Source organism: Aristolochia californica, unplaced genomic scaffold (genome assembly GCF_029961685.1).
Source record: "Aristolochia californica isolate CCGP_79_NKW_82.1479 unplaced genomic scaffold, dmAriCali1.0.hap1 SCAF_3, whole genome shotgun sequence".
Taxonomy (NCBI): domain Eukaryota; kingdom Viridiplantae; phylum Streptophyta; class Magnoliopsida; order Piperales; family Aristolochiaceae; genus Aristolochia; species Aristolochia californica.
The window spans coordinates 465,556-480,495 of record NW_027181992.1 but is presented as its reverse complement, the minus strand read 5'-3'; the positions used below and the strand labels follow the sequence as shown (position 1 = coordinate 480,495).

Sequence of the window (14,940 nt, the reverse complement as noted above, 5' to 3'; positions counted from 1 at the left end):
TCCACTTGCTTATCGATGTGGGATTAAACTTCTAAATACTTCGTTAAAGACGAATACACGAGGAGAAGAGTAAATTGGTTTGAACCAAGGAACGGCTCGGAATGAGACCTGAGAGAAAGGCGGAAGAAGCCAGAGTAGATACGAAAAGAAGACTTCAAATAAGTCACATATTTTTGCTGTTAAGGTTTTCTGCAAGAGACCAAATCTGTTCGAGATCTCTTGTAATATCTTTTTCTCTGCCTAAAACTACAGAGCTGTGCTCAGCATTAGGGATGATTTTAACCTCTGCAAACGGTACTTTCAGCTTTAAATTATAGCTGCATTCAGGAGGAACCACCTGGTCTTTGTCGCCTTGGATTACATTGACCAACATCCCCGATTTGCTCAAAATTTCCAAATAATCGTCAATATTTTTCGCCCCTCCGCAGATCACGTTGTGCATAGAGTGCCAAGCGGAATGGTGGGTGTGTCTGGTCGAGTCCATGATCATGAAGTGCAGATCCCTGAAACAATGAACTCGATGCGATTCAATCTAATTCATTTTAAATATCCGAATTAACATGAAAACCCTTCGGAGGTCAGAGCTCCATTTTTACCTTTTCCCTGTGACCAGCTTCAGAATCCATTCCCATATCCTGTGGTTTCTGCAGATGAGTAAGCACACAGTTCTGCCCAAGTGTTCGTACCATGACATAAAAGAAGAACCAAACTGTGATGGTGGCCACAACCTCCTCTCAGCCAGTTTATTGAGGGCAACGTGACTTGCTTTCTCTTTGGATGATGGGAAGTACGGCTGAAAATGAAAAGCCTCAGTGGAAATTTTTCATTAAACTGTACTAGAAATATATATTGAAAATTATCCAATGAAAGATGACTCGGGAGACGGCAGAACTAAAACTGTACTTACTGGTGCAATCAATGTGATTGATTTTACGGAGCGAGGATATTTTGCTGCTAAGGCCAGGGCAATTATACAGCCCATTGAGTGTGCGACTAAATGGAAAGAATCCAATTGATAAGGTTGAATGGCAGATTTCTCGATCATTTCGAGGTGATCTTTCAATCTGTATAAACAATCGCGCGGTTTTGGGCTCTTCCCAAAACCCAAAAGATCCAAAGAAATGAACCTGTAATGGAGTTTCGACTCTTCGGAAAGGTTGGGAAAGACTGTTTCAGTCCAGAAGGAGGAAGAAGACATGAACCCGTGTAGAAAAATCACATTTCCAACTGAACTCCTCCGGCTGTCTCCGTCGTGATCTGTTAAACATTAACAGCAAGAACGGGAAATCAAAACGGAGAAGGTTCATTGGAACGAATAGAAGACTCACAGAGTCCTCCGCAACAGAATTTCTTTAGAATCAAAACTGGAAAAATAGAAATAAAAATTGGAGCTTTCTTAATACCTGATATTGGTTCCCTTATGACAGAATAGAGCTTCTCCTCTGCCTTTTGCCACGACAGGCAAGAGTCGCAACCGCAGTCGGACCACCTGGGTAACTTCACGGTGCCTTTCTTCCTACTTTCCTCTCTTCTGTTTCTTCTGAGTCCGACGAGACCCATTTGCCTGAACATGTTTTTCCGGTCATACAGAGTCACTGAAAGTTGCTCTTCTCCATACATTCCCACATTTGCTCTGCTCTCGCAGTAACACGGATGCGCATTTTCCTCAACAAAATCATCAATGCATCTGTAACAGATGCACAAAAAGGAATCCAACAGATCCAGAATGCAGAAAACAAGAAGGCTGGCTACTTCCATGAGAATGTCCACTGCCTTTCCGGTCCATTTCCCAACTGAAGAGACCAAACGTTTGAGCATCTTTACCGAAGCTGCGAATGCGAGCTCCAAACAGACAGAGGATTGTCATATATAGAGAGCGTTTGGCGTCCGCTGTTGTGCCACGTCGTGGGATTGTAGATTACTTTGGATTGGAAAATGGAACTTACAAGAGAGAGAAGGCCACAAATTGTGCCAACCTTTTATTCCAAGTCAGGGCCTCGTGCCCAACGGAAGGACAAACAAACCGACGGAAAGACGACGCGGCTTTTTTAGGTTTTTTCTTGACGAAGATTCTCGTTCGTCTTTCCGGGAGAGGATACGTAATCTCTCATTTATTACGATATAATATAATAATTTAATTTGTTTTTTTCTTTTAATAAAATTTAATTTAAGGTGAGTTTGAATATAACGGTTATTTCTAATTAATAAAAAATAAGATAAATATATTTAAATGGTTATTAATCATTTATTATTTTAATTTATTTTTATTAGTTATAAAAATAACTTATTTCTAATCGATTTTTTATTATTTTCTATGGAGAAACTGCTTTTTCATAATAAACATTTTAATTATTTTTTAATCATTTAAGTTTCTATAATGGTACATCTGTCCTTAATGTAAATGTTAAACTCCAAGTTACTTATGAAAATTAAGAATTATTAGTAATTTAAATTCACAATTTTATTTATTAATTTATTAAATTGTAAGTTTATTGATCCCTCTAAAAGAAAAGTATTTTTTAAAAATATTTTTTTATCTAAAAAACAATTTTTTAAAATCTGATCTCATGTTTCCAATAATTTTATACAAAAATTAATACTAATTTTATTTACATTGAAACGCATCCTGTCTATTGGAATGCAAGTTGCAACTCGACCATCGCCGCTCAATCCTAATCCTCCAGAACATCCGTCGTCTCCTTCTCCTTGCGGAACCCCAAGCTCCCTAAACCCTTACCTTATCACTCTAGCCGTCTCTTCGTTCGACCTTCTCTTGGAAATCTTAGTCTGCGGTTAGACTCGGTCTCCTGTCCCGATTGCTGTAGGCGGGAAGCATGGGTGGTGTCTCGAGGTTCCTCATGTTACTTACAACTCCTTTGCCTCTCTCGTGCTGCCGTCTTTCCACCTTCCGTCTAGCACGTCGTTCTAGACTCGTTTCTCTTGCCTCTTTCCCGACACCTCAAATTCGGAGACTTTCCTCCGCGTCTCAGTCTCGAGGAGGCTTCTCCATGAAAGCTGCCGATCAAATTCACACGCAGACTGGGGTGAGGGAAGATTTTGTGGAGTCAAATGGGTTTTCTCCAATTCCTGAGGTTCCCCTTCCGTGGCTGGAGTGGACGCACTTTATCGAGAATCTTAGGATTGGGGGGTACTTCGATGACATAGGTGGCTCCAATGCAGAAGGTGATGATTTTGCGGTGCTGGAAAGTTTGCCGCCCGAGTTTGTACGAGCTGCGAATGCATGTTTGGCGTTTGCTCGCAACCAGCGGGATCTGTTGAGGTGAGGATTTAGTGGGTCCCGTCAAAATTTCTGATATCATTAAAATGTAAATTTTTTCTACCAAAAAATGTAATTATAGATGCTGAATGGTTTCATTTTCACTTTGCAATTGTAGACTCTCTCTCAAGCTCTTTTCTGGCTGGTACAACTAGTGTAATTTAAGATTGGGATAGAGTTATAATTATCTCACAAAAACTGGGAAATTTTGCTTTGGTTTGGACTAATTGAGGACTTAATGCTGATTCAGGTCTCTTTCGAAGCGTGATATTGAGGTTATAGTTGAGAATGGCTCCGCATTCTTGTTTAAAAATGCTTCAGAGTCAACAAGGCGGTTGAGGACCTTCATAGCCAGCAACGGTACCGATGTGAGTTTGTCATTTCATTTTGTTTCTCTTTTCCTTCTCGTTCTTTTCTTTAAGTTTCTACCCACTCTTCTTAAAAGCATCAAGCTCGTAATAATCAACTAATACGCTGTATGACTTGATGAATGCTGGAGTTTGGCTTTGAAAGACTTAAATCCTTGGCCTTTTCTTCATCTTGAAACATAAAGTCTTGGCCTTCTCTTCTTTCATGTTGGGTATTTTGATGTATTTTATTTGTTGAGATTGGAATATAAAAAAAAGAATATGCTAAATGTGGCATTATTGTCTTTGCTTGCTATCGTGTGGTTAAGCTTCTTTCTGTATAATCCTATCTCAGCAAGATGGACTGCAACGGTCAAGTTTATTGTTTTAAGAGAGTAGACATCTTTTCTGAGTCAGTTCATATACTGGCTTTGGCAGCATTCATTAGAAATAGCAGCTTTTGCATAAACTTGTTGGAGAAACATTTTCCTGTATTGAGGATCTATATGAAAAACTCATCAGTCGTTTTCTGCATTCTGGATAGCAGCTTTTCATGTATGCACCATGTGATGATCGAGGTCTCCTTCACTCCAACTAAATGATATACTTGCATGTACCTCAGCTTTTGCACCTTGTTTGTCCATTTTGTGCACTGATTTAGGCTAAACAATACATGATGATAAGGCGGAGTAAAAGCATCTTTCTCTTGTATTATCAACTTATGGCTGATAGATTGTTGGTTCTATTAGTAGAAGAGTTGAACTGAGAGCATGAATATGACAAATAGAACTCTCTGCCTTTAACCCTTTGATATGCTTAAAGAACTTAATGAAAATTGAAGTAAGCTCATTTACTCTCCTGAAGAATTGACTCTGAAATCCTTCATGATTTGGCCGCATTTTCTTTTGGAAGACTTTTTACGTAGGTAGCTTCTACAATGAAACAAATTAGAGATGGTTTCATCTTATGGTAGTCGCTGACTTCTGCTTCTTTGTTTATGCATGATTTGGCCTGATTTTGTCTTGTATATGCACTTTTCTTGCATGGATGTCACTTGTCTGCCATCAATAGAAAAAATCCCCTTGGTTTATAATGAATCTTTTAATAAATTAGGTTATTTTTTTGTTGGTTTATTAAATCTTTTATGAAATTGGATCATTTTTGCTTGTTGGTTTATCTAGAATTAATCTTGTACAGAATTGAATCATTTTTGCTTGGTAGATGTGGGCAAACAGTATTTTGTAAGTTTCCAATACTTAGTTTTGTACTTTGTTGGTGATCATGTTTGTCGCGTTTGGTAAAAATTTTAGGTGTGGGGACAGGAGGCTGGAACTGTGGATGTTATGCACTTTTTGTTGAGTCATGCCTACAATCGTCTGGTTGTTTCAGACCAGAACAATTATCGGAATAAAGAGCTTGTTGAGGCATCTATTAAAAATCTACTTAATGAATTGATTGGTTTGAGTGGGGCGACCAGACAATTAGATTTTGCAGAACCAGCATCAAGGCAGTTGCCAGTAGGATATGGGCAATCGCCGAGGCCATTTGGACAAAACATTGAAATGAAGAGAGGGGATTGGATTTGCTCCAAGTAAGTTATAGCTGCTTCCTGTTCAGTTTGTGCAATTTCTTGACTGCTAATTTCTTGTATTATATCTACTGATGTGCTCTTCTTCTGAGATGTTAATTGTCTTGCCTAGCACTAGATGATAGATCTTAAGTAAATGGAGGTTTTTCTGTGTAAAATGAGGCCAAATTTTGAAAAATTAGGGATTCATTTAACTACCTTGTCTATTTCCACTATCGTGCAGGTGCACTTTCATGAACTTTGCCAGGAACATGAGGTGCCGTCAGTGTAATGAGGACAGGCCAAAGAGAGTACTAACTGGTGGAGAGTGGGAGTGCCCTCAGTAAGTATGCTTTCTGGTTTTGAGTTTGCCATGTTATGCTGCATTCTTTTTATTTAATGATTTATGAAATGTTCAACTTTGAAATTTTCAGATGTGACTTTTTCAATTATGGGAGGAATGCTGTATGCATAAGGTGTGACTGCAAACGTCCTGGGGAAACCTTTGCATCGCCTTCCGCTAGGTCTAGTTTAGGTCATGGTCTGGAAGAGAATACATTGCGACAGTTTAATGGTAATAACTCTAGTCAATCTGATATTGAGAGGAGGCTGGCGGAAAATGATGAGAAGGCAGCGAGATGGTTCAGTAAGGTTTCTCAGGTGGACAATGTTTCTGATTTGAGTAATGTAGCTGATGAAGACTTTCCTGAAATCATGCCTTTACGTAAAGGAGTGAACAAGTTTGTTGTGAGCACCAGAAAAACACCATTAGAAAGGAGGCTTGCTAATGCTCAATACCTAAAAAACTTGGGCAATGATGGTTCCTCTGAGGGGAGTAACAATGTTGATGGAATCAGGTCAAACAAAACTTCAGAAAGCTCGATTAGTGAAAGTCTGGACCGGATATTGGGATGCTCATCATCTGCTTCTGAAGCTGATAAAGAAGTATCTGGAAGGAGCAATAACCCAAGGATTGCTGGGGAGAGTGCTCCTGTCACTGAAAGGTTTGCTTCTTTGCGTAACAGCGGCAACCCAGGCAATCCAGGGAGAAATTCTGGGCATGTGCCATTTGTCCCATTACCTCCAGATATGTTTGCCGAGCCCCAAAAGCTGCAGGCAGAGGATGCAGATAATGCTGGTACCTCTGCAGGTCCAACAACCGTGGAACCGTCAAGTTCTGGTGATGTTTTCCCCACCAGAAGTGCAGCTACTGAGACAGCAAGCAAGAAAAGTGAGGATCAAGCCGATAAGTCTGAGAGATGGTTTAAAAAAGTTCAGGAGCTGCATGATGTAACTGATCTGGCAAGTGCTATTTCTGATGAGGATTTCCCAGAAATAATGCCAATGCGTAAAGGGGAGAATCGGTTTGTGGTCCCTAAAAAAAAGGACAGATCACTGACCTCCCCCCAATATAAGAGACGTCTGGCTATGGAGCAAGCAAATAATTCCAACTTTGTTCCATTTGTCCCTTTCCCTCCCGACTATTTTACTAAGAAGGACAAGCAGCCCGAGGACAGAGGATCTGTCTCAACTCCTGAGGTTTCTGTGACACCTCCTGTATCATCAACTCCTGAGAGCGTTTTGACATCCTCAGAGAACTTCAGAGTAAATGAGAGTGGCATCCATGTCTCAAAAGGCACTCCAGCACCATACGAGAATTTGAAGGACAACAATGGTGGCAGCCATGACTGGGCACCTGCAGGAAGATCTCCCCCGAACTTTGAGAGTCAGCAAAATAACCAAAATAATTGGAACATGGCTCAGTCTGGGGGGAGCTCGAATGAGGGTGGATTGGGTTCTGGGTATGGGAGACCAACTGGGTACTCGAGGGGGCAATCCAGTGCCGTGGCCGGAAGTGGGAGCTCTTCCCAGCACGCTGAGAGTGGTCAAAGTAGCAAAGAAAGTTGGAATAAAGGATTCTCAGGGAAGAGCTTGGAAGGGTCAGCGGTGAAGGAGTCTGATCCTCTAGACATGTCAGAGGAGGCAAAAGCAGAGAGGTGGTTCAGAAGGGTAGCACAGATAAAGGACATATCCGAATTGAGTCAAATCCCTGATGAAGATTTTCCGTCTATAATGCCAATGAGAAAAGGTGTGAACCGATTCGTAGTTAGCAAGAGGAAGACTCCACTGGAAAGGAGACTAACATCTCAGCAGTACAGGAGGAACTTGCCAATTGTGAATTCTGATCCAGGCTCTGCTCCACCTTCAGACAAGAATTCAAGCTGAAAAAGAAGAAAACAAATTGAAGTAAAAATTTCCAAAAGACAATTATAAGTCTTCCCAAGTTTTGTAGCTCTTGATTACTGTTCGAGTTGTCTCAACCTAAATGCAGAGACGCGAAGATAAGATAAGATACAATCTCTTATAGCTCAGATGATATTTATTGGTTGATTCATCCAGGCAATAAAAAGTGAGATCAGTGAGTGTGTAGGTGGTCTTGGTTTCCCCTGATTATTTTACGCGGCACCTGCTTCGTCTAAATGTTTGTTGAACCCTTACTCCCTTTCAGGGGACGGTGGCTTTGATTTTGTGTTGACTGAACTAGTTTTGTAAGCTCTAATTCTAACCATGGCCGGTCAGAAATAAAAAATCAAACGGAAATCTGACTTAGTTAATGTAAAAGAGAAAGATTCATCCAGATTCATCCAAACATGAGGTAACTTGAACTTCAAATTGAATATATGTACCAGTGAAAACAGCTCGGTGTTGAAAAAGAAAGAAAGAGGAACTGGTAATGACTATAAAAAATAGCATAAAGATGTTACATTTTGATGGGTTAAGTTGTTTGAAACTCTTTTGTTAATAATTTTATTAAAGCTAATTCATTATACATGATCCTGAGTTTATGTGACGCCTCCTGTACCATCTGCACCTGAGAGCGTTTTGGCATATCCTCAGAGAAGTGCAGAGAAAATGAGGGTGTCGCGCATGTCTCCGAAGGCGCTCCAGTTGGAACTTGAGGGACAATAACGGTGGCAGCCATGACTTGGCATCTGTTGGTAGATCTCCCAGAAGTTCGAGAATCGGCAAAAGAACAGAAATAGATGGAACATGGCTGAGTCCGGAGGGAGCTCGAATGAGACTGGATTGGGTTCTGGGTATAGGAGACGAACTGGTAACTCAAAAAAGGAGCAATCGAGTCCCGTGAATGGAAGTGGGAGCTCTGCCCAGCAAGCTGAGAATTATTTCATCAGACTGATCTGTTCGTGCTTGTCATTACAATCTCGGTTTAGATGACGTTTGGTTCGCTTATTAATTCATATGAGATAATATCTGACGATAATTTTTCTGTTCAGAAGTTAACAATAATTTGATCGGACTTAAAACTTTTTGAACCATTAATGGAACCTCATAATTAAGTTAACCTAATCATATCTAGAGTCATGCCGATTAGAATCCTATTTTACTTAAAAATCTTCCCTTTTACTACAATAATTACTCTTAATCATCATGGGTTACACATAATTTCGCATGTGTAAACGCTTCAAGCACTTGCCCGAGGCCTAAACTTCCCTAATTGATTTTCTTATACATGTGGGTCACCACATGTTCGATATCATCATCATTCGTCCTTATCGTTACAACCAAAATCCCCATTGCGGATTCATCAATTAAAATTATCTAAAGTAATCCACCCTAACCATGATTAACATCTGGGCATCATCATCCCTGTCGGCACTTGTGGTACAGCCCAAGTGGCCCTTTGGTAAATTAAAGAGATACGCCGACAGCATTATAGAGAGAGAAAGTTTAATTAGGAGAGAATTTAGGGGTTTAGATTGAGATTAGGTCAGAAACCCACTAACTTTCGTACTTTGAGAATTATCAACTGAATTAAAAAATACTGAAAAGCAAACGTCTCTCTCCGACATTAAAGTTAAGACGAAGAAGGAAGATGCATTGAACTGAACTCAGGTGGATTTTTTTTTTTTTTTAATGCCTCGGCATAAATAACGGACTAGAGATGGCTTCTACTCATAATCAGGCTTAATTAATGATTAAAGTAAGGTTAATCAATTGGTTTGGGCCGCGCAGCAGGAATTTTGATGCTGTTTGGAGTCAACAATGACTGCCTCATGCTCTTTCAGAAAAATCACCCAAGACGTGTGTTTTTTCCTTTTTTATGTGAAGAACCCCGAGTGCAATGAATCTGGATGGTAAGACATGATGTGGAGCCCACCTTAGAAAACAAGACACTAGGGGCCCACTCTTGGTAATTTTCTCCACTAAAAAAGCCTGAAATAATAAAAAAAAAAAAACAGATACAGTGGGTCCAGCATTCGGCATGATGTTCACGATTCTTCGCAAATCGTCACGCCTTTTTCTTAGGTTTTTGTTCGTATTTGTAACAGTAACGCCATTAATGTCCCGACTACAGAAAAAAGTGTCGCCCCCCATTCATCCATCGGTCAAAAAAATGCGCCATTGACGGATTCCTTTCCACGCCACGTTTTTTATGATTTCTTATCTACTCTCGCACGTGGGAGGAACCGCTTGTGCTTGCTTACCCTTGTGGTCGGATATGACTTATCTGGACAGAAATGCATGAAGGGTTTTGCCACATCTTTACGTGATCAGGACCGCTGGACGAACAGCTTACGACTGGGTCCACACAGAGTCTCTATGACCCGGTGGAACGAACTTTTGTTAAAGTTGGACTTAAGTCTACAATTAATAATTTTACTATAAGATCGGTTTATAATGATTAATTAAAACAGTTTTTAACGACCCACGTGAGCTATTTTTCGAGTAGGAAGGAAAGAAAAGTCAATCTTGGGCTTCGGAATAACAGAAGAAGAGAATTACATTTCAAAGACGTCTCTCGCTCTCTCTTTCCTGGGAAGCAGACCCATCTCCTGTCACTCACTTGTCTGTAGCTTCTTCCACGGACGGTCATCTATCAATCCAATTTCTACACCTATTTTCAAGCCTCCCAGGCAATCAAACGGGTAGTTTTCATGCCGACCGAACAAAGACCCATCGTCGGCAGAGAATCTCATCCCTGCGTTTCTCTACGTCCTGTCTTTTATGGTGAATGGTAACGATTCGCGGCCATGATTGAGCGAGTCAGGGCTCTCCTGCAACCCCAACACAGGGCTAACCTAGCTGCTGCTCTGCCAGCCTCAGTACAACTTACTTGTGAGGCATCCCTTATTTGCTATTTCAAGACAAAAGGAATCATGACCCATCTAAGAACGCCTATAGTCTTAGCGAATGATGACGAAGTGGCTGTCGTTTACACTCTCAAGTCCGCATTTATTAACCACTCTGGACTGCAAAACCTCCGTATCTGATCTTCCTTTTCACAAGTACTGCTCCAGTAGCTGAGGAAGCCCAGTTTACTACCCGGCAGAGATTACAGCTTCCTCTACCAGGGGCTTATTTATTGAATGGTAGTGGTGACAGAACCCCTTCATATTCTTTTACTTGAAGTGGGTGAGTACCAGACACAAACTATAATGGCGGAGGAGATTTTCTGCTTCTTGTAGATTTTAAACTTGAGATGTGACTTCTGAGCGTCAGAGGTAGTCCTCAAATTTGGGTCTTTCGAAGAGAAAAAATGGTTTTGCAGATCGCCACCGATGACTTCCACCTCTGTAGTTTCCACTACAAGATTGGCTTACGAGTGACGACGTGACAAACGGGAAATACTGTCAAACAACAGGTCGTTAAACTGTATAAAATATATATATATTTTCTGGTTAAAGAAAGAGAGGTGCCGCTGAGTCTCCGCTGTCTCGCTGACTTTAATTAGACCTTAGAGTCTTTCCAAGTAATTTATTCCCGGATTCTTGTTTTTTTCTGCTATATTAACATAAACCCATTAACAAGCTATTATACCTCTCTCTGAGCCATTTTAAAATCGCTCCAGTGTGTTCTCCCAACCATCTCAATGCTGAAGCCAGTGAGAAACACCATTTCAGGTTTTTACCCTTGTTAAATAAAGCCATTTCTGCTGCTTTTGTCCAACTCAAGTAAAAGTACTGGAACTGGTGGGATTGCAATTGAAAGTTGTTTTTCCTCTTCTTGTCTTTTTCTTTTTTCAGGGCTGGCTACTTGTGCCAGATCCTTAAATTTCGATGATACGACTAGAACCATATTGGGTCTGTCTTCAACTAAAAAAATTATTAACACCACCAAAATCAGAACCATAGTGGTCAGACCCATCATAGTTCATGCGCAATCGATAAAAGTTTGAAGTGGGATTAAATGAGCACCACCAACTCCCACCCATTTTGGAGCTACACAAGGACATTTCAATGTATGAAGAGAGTACAATTATCTTAGTCGTGGAGCGTTTGTATTTAGAAAGAACTAATGGCAGTTGCAGGTAATACAACTTAATGAACCATAGCGAGCAAGATCCAAGATCTTCTTTATGCTATCTTACTCCAATGTCACTTTCATAAAATAAAAAAAACGAAAAACAAGGAAACATGTTTGAGATGATGAAGGTTACGTTTTAGATAAGACATTCAGTCTCTGAAACCTCTTTCGAAGATGCCCATGTCCTAACTCGCGAAAGCTTATTGTGGGAAAGACAAGCTCACTTGGAACACTCAAACCTTCAAAGGTGACTACTTTTTTGGCGTTACTCAAGTGATCTTCTGCCTCGAGGGGATTCGTTTATATTTCGTTTTCATTCCACTGTAGTCTCAATTAGACTCCTTTCTGAGTCTCCACAGGGGAGAGACAATGGCCATGGAGCCCGTTAAGGATTCTCAGAGGGCACTGAATATGATCCATTCTTGGCAATTCTGGTTGTTGGGTAGAGATGGAACTGATTGATGTTGACTGGCAGTAAACAATTTGGTTCTGCCATTTAAGAGTCAATATATACTTAACAGCATCGGACAGGCGATTAGCTAGCTCTGGAAGTTCTTCCACCAACTACAGTTTATGTAACGAATCTATACTCACGGATGATATGGTGATTATTTCATTATAGAATCAGAAACCAGGGGAAGATGAACGGGGGCAATGCCGAACAAAAACAGAGACTTGAAATATTGACAGATGATAAACAGCAAGAGAAAAAATATATGGAAAAGATTAAACTTGTCCCTTTGCTTTTCTGATGAAGACCAAAAATATTCCAGACACTCTTTCACCTTTCTCTCTCTCTCTCTCTCTCTCGACCACCGTACCCATACTGCAGTGACACGCATCTTTACCTTTGTCATATTTTAACTTTAGCTAGGGAAGACCCTCCCCATCTCGAGTTAAAACCTGGAACCATCCTGATGTTTTTCATGTAGCCCCCACACCAAGAAAATCGATGAATGGCAAGCTCAGGTTCTCTCTCCCATGATCACGCTCTGCGTAGGCAAACAGATTCCTTTTGTTGTTGGCCACGGATTCAGCAGCCGAGACATCAGAGTTGGAATCTGAATAACCAGATTGATCAACATTCATCGCCATCATCAGAGGCCCACCGAGGTAATAATACCCATTGCCAGATTCATCGAGCTTGTCACGGTACCCATTTCTTACAGGCACGATCTTTTTCTCATCAGGACCTGCAGCAAAGGCAAAATCATCGGAATGCGAACTCGAGAAAACCAGAAAGAACCCATAAGAAAATGATCAATCTTCGACGAAAAAAAGACCTAGGAAAGATCACTACGATCCCATTAAGCCAAAAGCAGCGACGACAAATCAAATTTGGAAGGTAGACACAGACAAAAGAGAGATGATACTATACTGACACAATACTAATTGCTAGAAAACGTTGAGAAACGGAAAGCAAAAACTAAGCACGAACCAGACCCGGCCATTAGATTGAAAAAGGTAAGGCTAAGAAAAAAATTACATACCGGTGACAAATTCAAACGGTGGTTGCCGTTCGGAGGGGCTGAATCTAGTGAGGAACCCGGGGAGAAACCTACTGGAGGATGAATTAAGGGAGAGATCGGTACAAGTCGACGCGGATTCATCTCGGGTGCTGCTGATGGTGGATTCACTACACGCATTGTTGTTGTCGATCTCCATCTTTTTATGGAGGGCCTGAGAGGAAGGCTTTCTCCTTCTGTAAGCGCTTGACTGCTCTCTGTGCTTCCTAGCCATGATCACATGCCAGTGGTTCTTCACAGCATTGTCGGTTCTACCGGGAAAGAGTCTCGCTATCATCGCCCACTTATTCCCGTACAATCTATGTGCAGCCAAAAGCTTCTCCTCCTCTTCTTCACTAAAAGCTCTCCTGTTGATCCTGGGATCCAGCTGGTTAAACCATCTTAACCGGCAGCTTTTCCCTGCAAATAACCCAAAAACTATGAGAATAGAAACACCCATTTAAGAAAAGCTCAGATTCCACGAATCCTTGTGTTTTGAGAGCCAATATTCAAGACGAAGAGCTCAGGTCGGGGTGGATCACAAAATCGCCTTTTTGGGTGCTTCTATCCTACAAATGAGATGCAAACGCCAGGAACAGAATGAAAAATATAGAAGCAGAAATAGATGTCCATACGAACAGCCGAAAATCCATACAAATGGACTCGAGGGGTTCAAAGTAATCGCCGGTAATATATATATCGGTAAAGATTATTGTCTCTTATCGCGGCAAAGCTCAGACGAAATCAAATTTTATGCACCGTGTAATAACGGTATCATGTCCGCTCACAAAACCGAATGAAATTGAAGAAACAACGAGAGCAGGGTTATCTCTCATATGGAGCGAGACGAGCGAACAAAAGTAAAAAAAGCGAAGAAAATACCAGTCAAGTCTCAACTTTGAAGGCATTAAAAACGGGACGTTAAAACTGGCATTTTTATTTTTCTGGTCTCTTGCCATTCTTGGTTTACCTGATCTTCCTTCAAGCTTCTCGGCGATGAGATTCCAATTCTGAGGGCCGTACTGAGCCACAAGCTCCTTGAGTTTTGCATCTTCAGCTGGCCTCCAATGGCCTCTAGCACAGAGCTTGGACTGCCCACAATCCTGATCTTTCCCCGAAAAATTCTCCCCTTCCCCCTTTTTTTCATCTCCAAAATTCACTTCACTCCCCATAACGCCCTTCTCCTCGTAGGACTGAAAGCTCCAGGCTTTCTTCTGTCTCTCCACAGAGGGGAGCAAAACCTGAAAACTCATTTCCAGGCTGTCACATTCTCTCTCTCCTGAACGAACCACGGAACCAAAGCCAGGAGGGGGAGGGGGAGTTACAAAGCTCGCTCCGACACCGGTACTGAAAGCTTCCATGTCCTTCACGGACTGAAACAGCTCAGTTGGAGCTAGGAAAATACTTTAGAGCAAACAGAAATTCGCAAAAAAACAGTGTAAATCCCAAGAGGATTTCCGGTGAGAACCGCCTTGAGCCAATAAAGCAGAGATTTTGAATGGAGAAATCGAAGAACGCAGAAATGGGTACGATTACCGCAACGAGCCTTTCGCACCTGAAGCTTGTTACAGAAGCAGAAGAGACATTGTGACTGGAAAAACAACAGAAACTGAAGAAGCCGACTGGGTTTTCTCTGAAACGATCAGGTTTTGATCAGGAGAGAAAAAACTAGAAACTGGACCTTGGGTTACCGGTCTCTTCTTTTTCTACGGTGAGGCGGGGATTTTGCGTCTGCAATTCTGCTGCTTAAGAGAACTTTCAGGATCGGAGAGAGCATTTAGAGCCGGAAGGAGAACATAGTAAAAGATTAAAAGAAGAAGACATAGGAAAGAGAGAAGAAATAAAATACGAGAGCATAGAAAAAAAAAATGAGAATAACCAAGATAGAAGAAACCCGCACGACTATCTCTCTCTCTC

The 14,940-nt window shown here is 41.2% G+C and overlaps 3 protein-coding genes across 3 annotated transcripts; 1 reads left to right on the top strand and 2 right to left on the bottom strand.

The window, feature by feature from the left end:
* Nucleotides 1-13: 13 nt before the first annotated feature.
* Nucleotides 14-1,819, bottom strand: LOC137960496 (probable lysophospholipase BODYGUARD 4). The gene is made up of 4 exons (XM_068808132.1): nt 1,404-1,819; nt 908-1,257; nt 597-793; nt 14-503 (listed from the first exon to the last, which is right to left on the bottom strand). The coding sequence occupies exons 1-4, from the start codon at nt 1,816-1,818 to the stop codon at nt 164-166; spliced, it is 1,302 nt and encodes a 433-aa protein (XP_068664233.1). The 5' UTR covers nt 1,819; the 3' UTR covers nt 14-163.
* An 838-nt stretch (nt 1,820-2,657) lies between these two features.
* On the top strand, nt 2,658-7,617 carry LOC137960351 (zinc finger protein VAR3, chloroplastic). Its single transcript, XM_068807946.1, has 5 exons — nt 2,658-3,280; nt 3,528-3,645; nt 4,935-5,215; nt 5,436-5,534; nt 5,626-7,617. Exons 1-5 carry the CDS (start codon nt 2,835-2,837, stop codon nt 7,415-7,417), a joined length of 2,736 nt encoding a protein of 911 aa, XP_068664047.1. The 5' UTR covers nt 2,658-2,834; the 3' UTR covers nt 7,418-7,617.
* Nucleotides 7,618-12,214: 4,597 nt separating this feature from the next.
* LOC137960005 (transcription factor MYB52-like) lies at nt 12,215-14,940 on the bottom strand. The gene is made up of 3 exons (XM_068807446.1): nt 13,994-14,940; nt 13,009-13,443; nt 12,215-12,711 (listed from the first exon to the last, which is right to left on the bottom strand). The coding sequence occupies exons 1-3, from the start codon at nt 14,382-14,384 to the stop codon at nt 12,443-12,445; spliced, it is 1,095 nt and encodes a 364-aa protein (XP_068663547.1). The 5' UTR covers nt 14,385-14,940; the 3' UTR covers nt 12,215-12,442.